The sequence below is a fragment of the Camelina sativa genome, chromosome 11 (genome assembly GCF_000633955.1).
Source record: "Camelina sativa cultivar DH55 chromosome 11, Cs, whole genome shotgun sequence".
NCBI lineage: Eukaryota > Viridiplantae > Streptophyta > Magnoliopsida > Brassicales > Brassicaceae > Camelina > Camelina sativa.
In genome coordinates this window covers 43,173,331-43,180,419 of record NC_025695.1, presented here as the reverse complement: position 1 = coordinate 43,180,419, position 7,089 = coordinate 43,173,331, and the positions used below count along the sequence as shown (strand labels likewise).

Below are 7,089 nucleotides of genomic sequence, written 5' to 3'. Positions count from 1 at the left end.
AAAAAAAAAAAAAAAAAAAAAAAAAACCTTCGCTGGTTACAAAACGCTGCGTTTTAAATTCTTCACCACTTTATACTTATACGAGGTCGTTTGCTTTACTCTTTTCAGTTTTCACCGTGTCGTCGTCGTCGTTTTGTCTCTCCCTGAAACAAAACATTCGCCGGCGTAATCGTTAGAGAGACTCAGATTCGAATTCGATCATCAAAGTTGAATGGATGTTCCCTTACCAGCAGATAAACTATCTGATGGATCAAACTCTGAGTAAATTTTTCGAAGCTTATTCTCGATTTTGATTCCCTTCATCTGCCTCTTTTTTTTTATTTCCGAATTTGTAAATTTTGATGATAAGGTCCTCACAAGGTTTATAGTGAATCTATGGGTGTTTGATTTTTTTTTTCCGATTGGTTGTGTGAAATCAGGAACAAAACTTGTGTAGTGCTTGTGGCAACTGGGAGTTTCAATCCTCCTACTTTTATGCATTTACGCATGTTTGGTGAGTTTTTTTTTTTATTAGATCAGTTTATATAGAATTCAACGTTCCTATGTTCATCAATGGCGAGTTTCAGATACGATCAATTCGAAATTTCACACATCTTTTTAGGCATTATGATCAGTGTTTTTAGTCTATAAAGTAGCTTAGATTACGCCTTGTTCAGTGTTGTATTGATTGTGTTAACTAAGAGGTTTCTGGATGTTCATCATGTTAAACTAAAGTTTTATATCATTGATGCTGAGACCTTTTGTTCTCATGTATATGTTTCTTGACATCAGACTGATGAGTTCTCTTTTTTTTCGTCTTTAGAGCTTGCGAGAGATGCGTTACGCTCAAATGGATTTCATGTTCTTGGAGGCTATATGTCACCTGTTAATGATGCATACAAGAAGAAGGTATACCAAATTTTGCATCTTGAGAATCTTAGTTTCCTTCAATTATTGACTCTTGTTTTTCTAAGCCAATGCTATAACGGACATGTTGTGTGGTGATGATGAAACTATGAGCTTCTCTTTCCTTTTAGCTCCTAAAGTTCTTCTGCTTACTCTTCTGTTTAATTTCCTTTAGATATATAATAAAATCATCAGTTTCTGTGTAGGGCCTTTTATCTGCAGAACATCGTTTCGAAATGTGTAATCTGGCCTGTCATAGCTCTGACTTTGTAATGGTTGATCCATGGGAGGTACTTTCTTGTTCCTCGAAAAGCTTTTAATAAGTTCTTTTTAGAGGAACAAAGCATTGTTTAGAAAACTTTTGGAAGATGTTTCTACAGGCATTTCAAAGCACCTACCAACGAACTTTGACGGTTTTATTAAGGGTCAAGACTTTCCTTACAAAAAATCGACTTGTACCTGAGGGTAAGATAACTGCAAAAAACTGTGTCATTTGTGGTCTTTGGCATCTTTTTACTCATAGTTGATGTCACTTACAGTTTTGTGTAATTGCTGGATCGTCTCAATGTGGTTGCTATGTTTCATCATACGTGTTAACTACTACCAAATAACAATTTTATAGTATGTCGTTTTTAATGCTAGAATCTCTTAAAGTCATGCTACTATGTGGCTCGGATTTACTGCAATCTTTCTGCACTCCCGGTGTTTGGATCCCTGAGCAGGTAAACCAAGGCAGCATTGTTATTATATAAACAGAGATTGTGTTTTATCGGTTTTACTCACAGTTATGCTCGTTTTACAATATTGGGGTTTTGAAGGTAAGAACTATTTGTAAAGAATATGGCATTGTGTGCATCCGAAGAGAAGGACAAGATGTTGAAAATATGATCTCTGGTGACGAAATCTTAAACGAAAACCGCGTAAGTATTACCAGGTTTCTCTTCTGATTCCGCTGTTTCAGTCTGTGATTTGTACACGGGTTTTATTGAATGGTTCCACCACGGTTTCTTTTGCAGGCTAACATCAAAATCGTTGACAATATTGTTCCTAATCAGATCAGTTCGAGTAGATTAAGGTTTTGTGAGATTTATCCTTTCTCAAGAACATTTCATCTCCACAAAAAAAAATGATTTCTCTTGCTCATTCCTCTGCTTCTTTCAGGCAATGCATTTCGCAAGGGTTATCGGTTAAATACTTGACTGAAGATGGAGTTATAGATTATATCAGACAACATCAACTTTACACGGAGCTCACATGACAAAAGCTGAGAGGATTATAATACTTCATCAGATCAAATATTACTACACAACCATCAAATAATCGTGGTAAGCAAGATGTAATCAGATCAGATACATTTAACGAATCACCAGCTTTGGAAGAAGCACACTATTTTACGACAGCAAAACTCCCTAATGTCCGTCTCACTCCCATTGTAAGGGCATACCTTACACAATACTTATTTATGTCAAAGCTCTGCCGATTCAAACTTACATATGGTAACTATGCAAAGTATAGAGTATTGTTCCATCAGTTATTCTCTTGAATGGCTCACCATCATCTATTATAAAAACTTCCTGACTCTTCCTAGCATGTTCTCCTTCTTACCGTTTTGCTCGTTTTTTGACGCGAAATGCCTCCAATCTTCAGCATAGGCTCCTAAACCTGTACAAGACTCAAGACACGACCAAAAAGACACAAAAGGCATAAAAACACTCTATAAACGACTCAAAACGAGTACTCCTTCTGTTTCACAAACTAGGGTGATGATGGTTTGATCCAGTTTAACTCATTTATTGGTGAAATGTTACTCTGCTTCCACTCACGTTAGTATTCAAAGCTGAGAGAATATTACTTCCATCAGATCAACATTAGCACACTACCCATCAAATAATCATGATAAACGGATTTTAATCTTGGTAGAAAGAAAAACGGATTTTAATCAGATAAGGTACATTTATTGAATGCATGTGGGATAAAACATTACAAATAGAAAGTTACAACTCAAAATGAAAATTATGGAGAACAAAGACAACCTCCGAAACATAAAAATACCCCAAATTAACTTAGTTGGATACTCAATCATTACGTCACATGTCTGATAGAATTGTTTCTCAAAAGAATTCGGATACAACGTTGAGAACAACATATCTTGTCATTGTATCCTTTGAAAAAAAATCGGGAATGGACAACGGTCCCGACTGTAGAAGATGAGTCTTATTCATAAACGATATCGTTACAGAGGTATATATAGTAAAACAGAGAGAACATTCTAGACTAGAGAGTATAAACAGAACATTCTATATACAACATGATACGGAATATTGAGTAATGAAGAGCGTATCCCTTGCATATCAAGGTGTATCCTTAACATGCCCCCTCAAGATGGAGGGCCGGCAGACACTCCAATCTTGTGACGTAAGTGAATGAACGGTGTACGTGTAAGAGGCTTTGTCAAGGCATCGGCTAGCTGATCTTTGGTGTTAACGTGACAGACACGAAGCTGCCCTTGCTGAATCTGCCCTCTAACGAAATGATAATCTAAAGCAAGATGCTTCATGCGGGAGTGGAACACTGGGTTTGCACAGAGGAAGGTGGCACCGACGTTATCACAGTAAACTGTCGGTATAACTCGGATATGTACACCCAGCTCGGTTAAGAGATTGCAAATCCAACGAAGTTCTGCAGAGGTATTGGCAATAGCTCTGTATTCGGCTTCAGTGGAAGAGCGAGCAACCGTTTTCTGCTTCTTTGCGGACCAGGAGACAGGATGAGTACCCATGTAGAGAATATAGGCGTTTGTTGAGACATAGTCATCCCTGTCGCCTGCCCAATCAGCATCGGAGTAGGCATGGAGAGTGAGGTTATTCTTGGCAGCAAAGAAAAGACCATGAGTTGTTGTTCCCGCTAGATAACGAAGTACCCGTTTTGCAGCTTGCCAGTGTTCTTGAGTTGGGCAGTGCATAAATTGAGACAAGCGGTTGACAACATAGCTAATATCGAGCCTTGTAAAGGAAAGATATTGTAAACTTCCAACAAGACGGCGATAGTCTGTACCATCGGGAAGAGGAGAGCCAGATTTGAGAGTAAGCTTCGGAGAGGATGCCATTGGAGTTGCAACGGGCTTGGCATATATCATATTGTAACGATGAAGTAAGTCGATGATATACTTGCGCTGAAAAAGATGCAAACCTTTAGCAGTACGATGAGCTTCAATTCCCAGAAAGTAGTTAAGCTCCTCTGGATCCTTAACGGAGAATCGATCAGCAAGGGAGTGAAGAACTTGTTGAATGGAGGAAGTGTCATTACCAGTGATGAGAATATCGTCAACGTATACTAAGAGATAGACACATGTTTTGCCGTGTCGGAGAACGAACAGAGAGGTGTCGGCAAGAGAATTTTGAAACCCAACACTAAGAAGATACGACCGTAACTCGGTGTACCAGGCACGTGGAGCTTGCTTGAGTCCATAGATTGCTTTGCGGAGACGACAAACATAGGACGGATGATCACTATCAACGAAGCCTGGCGGTTGTTCCATGTAGACTTCCTCGTTGAGAGTCCCCTGTAAAAACGCGTTATTGACATCCAATTGAAGAATCGGCCATGAAGAGCTCACAACAACATCAAGAACCAAACGGAGCGTTGTTGCTTTTATCACGGGGCTGAAGGTCTCTGTGTAGTCACGACCATATTGTTGGTTGTATCCCTTGGCAACAAGCCGAGCTTTACACCTGCCAAGTTTCCCATTTGGTAAAAATTTGTTTTTATAAACCCACTTACAGCCGACTACATTATGATTTGGTGGTCGTGGGACCAGATACATCGTTTGATTGCGGGCAAAGGCGTCAATCTCGCCGGACATAGCTTCCCGCCATATCTTGTCTTTCATCGCCTGGTTCACGGTTAGAGGTTCGGTGGGATAGGGAGAGGATAATGCGGCGGAGAGGTTGAGTTTGGATTTGGGTTTGACAATGTTGTTTTTACGTCTGGTCTGCATAGGGTGGCTATTTTGAACCGGTGGTGGAGGGGCGATAACGGGATCAGGTTCAGGGGACGAAGATTCAGAGGTCGATGGAGAAGAAGGGGTCGATGAATGGGACGATGGAGATGGGCTACGAAGAGAGTTAGCAGGGGAGATGGTATTGGGCTCAAGGGGTGAATTTGGGTTATGATCTGGGCTTGGATTTCGTGATGGGTTGGGCCGGATGTTATCAGGTTCTGCAATGACACTAGGTGAGTTAGAGGAACTTACTGTGGCTGTGGAATTGATTTTCGGCGACGTATTCCGGGGAGGAGCTGAGCTCGACGGTCCAGGCGTAGACTTCGGCGACGAGACGAGTGGCGGCGGGTAGAAAGGAATGACGTCAACAGAAGGTGTGGCTGGAGAGGAGGAGGGGAGAGGTGATTCAGGAGAGGAGTCACGAGGTGATTTGAACGGGAACCGGGTTTCCTCAAATTTAACGTGACGGGAGACATAGACGCGACCAGTGCTAGGCTGAAGACACAGGTAGGCACTCTGGGTGAGAGAGTAACCCAAGAACACGCACGGAGTTGATCGGTGCTCAAGCTTGTGAGAGGTGTACGGTCGTAACCAGGGGAAGCAGAGGCAGCCAAACACTCTCAGCTTGGAATAGTTCGGCGATGAACCAAACAACCGCTGGAACGGAGACTCCATGGCGATGACCGGTGTTGGAAGTCGATTAATGAGATAGACAGCAGCGGCAAAAGCATACGGCCAATAAGTGTTGGGAAGACCACCATGTGTGAGAAGCGAGAGGCCAGTTTCAACCACGTGACGGTGCTTTCTTTCGGAAATTCCATTGTGCTCCGGTGTGTGCGGTGGGGAGGTGAAATGAGAGATACCCGAGCTTGACAAAAACTGTTTGAGGGCCACAAACTCCCCACCATTGTCTGAATATAAGGTGCCAATCCTTGTACCAAACTTGTTTTCCACGAGGGCTTTGAAGGGGATGAATGTTTCACGAACTTGGGATTTGGTTTTAAGCGGATATAACCAGGTATAACGAGTGTAGTGATCGATTAGAATCAGATAGTATTTGTAGTTGTCTATTGACACAATAGGAGAGGTCCAGACATCAGAAAAAATATACTCAAGGGGTCGTGTGGATGTGATAGAAGTGTTTGAGAAAGGAAGCTTATGGCTTTTATTAATAGAGCAATCAGAACAAAACAAATTTTGAGAAGAAGTTGCAGAGTAAGGTAATGAGAATTTAGAGACTAGAGATTGAAGGATAGGTGTAGCAGGGTGGCCTAAGCGATGGTGCCAGTCCACTAAGGACGGTTTTGAGGATGTTGAAGCAAAGAAAGCGGAGAGAGTGGTTGGTGAAGCCGGCCACTCGTAAACATCGTCTCTAGTTTTGCCTTGGAGTAACAGGGCCCCCGAGCTCAGATCCTTCACCTGAAAGGAAGCAGGAAAGAATGCCACAGACACTTTATTATCATTGCATAGCCGGTAAACAGAGATTAAATTTTTGTGGATATGAGGAACACAAAGAACTCAATTTAACAGGAGCTTTTGAGAGGGAGATAGAGAGGGTAGAGATAGTGAACCAGTGTGAGAGATCTGGAGACCGGAACCATCACCAATAAGAACAGAGTCATCACCGTGATAGGGCTGGTGAGTCGCAAGGTGATGGAGATCACTAGTCATGTGATGAGACGCACCACTGTACAAGAGCCACAGAGTGGTCGAGGATGGAGCAGTGAGAGCGAGATTAGCACGAGACTGCCAGGGACGAGAGGGCGTGGGAAGAAGACCAGTGGACGACGCAACTTGATGAAGCTGAGGGCAGCGTTTGGCACTATGACCGAAGATACCACACAACTGACACTTTCCTTGATAACCACAAATTGTCCTAACGCGACGAGGAAGATGTATTGGATGACCTATTGTTCCATTGTTGATGGTTACGCTGAGCAGACTTGTGTGGATGAGTACGAGAGCGAGAAGTGGCGAGATTGGCAGTGAGAGGAACATATGTAGGTGCGACAATAGCAGCGGTCAACAGCTGAGCTTCTTTGTTGAGAAGTTTTTCATGAACTTCGGTGAGTTTGGGAGAGACCTCACGACCTTCAACTTGATCAACAACAGATCGGTAGTCTTCAGGGAGACCACGGAGAACCGCCTCTATTTGCTCATCGAGATCAAACGGCTTGCCGAGGAGAGCCAATTTGTCAAAACGA

The 7,089-nt window shown here is 42.3% G+C and overlaps 1 protein-coding gene and 1 pseudogene across 1 annotated transcript; one reads left to right on the top strand and one right to left on the bottom strand.

Moving 5' to 3' along the window:
- On the top strand, positions 95-2,446 carry LOC104726127 (nicotinamide/nicotinic acid mononucleotide adenylyltransferase). Its single transcript, XM_010444918.2, has 9 exons — positions 95-261; positions 420-493; positions 803-888; positions 1,092-1,175; positions 1,266-1,350; positions 1,528-1,607; positions 1,704-1,805; positions 1,902-1,960; positions 2,047-2,446. Exons 1-9 carry the CDS (start codon positions 212-214, stop codon positions 2,141-2,143), a joined length of 717 nt encoding a protein of 238 aa, XP_010443220.1. The 5' UTR covers positions 95-211; the 3' UTR covers positions 2,144-2,446.
- Positions 2,968-7,089, bottom strand: part of LOC104728915 — a 7,547-nt pseudogene continuing 3,425 nt past the window's right edge.

Excerpts from the sequence above, each read along its gene's own strand:
- LOC104726127 (XM_010444918.2), top strand. The coding sequence starts at position 212 with ATGGATGTTCCCTTACCAGCAGATAAACTATCTGATGGATCAAACTCT. Across the intron at positions 262-419 it reads TCTGATGGATCAAACTCTGA|GAACAAAACTTGTGTAGTGC; the intron begins GTAAATTTTTCG and ends GTGTGAAATCAG. Across the intron at positions 1,351-1,527 it reads AAATCGACTTGTACCTGAGG|AATCTCTTAAAGTCATGCTA; the intron begins GTAAGATAACTG and ends TTTTAATGCTAG.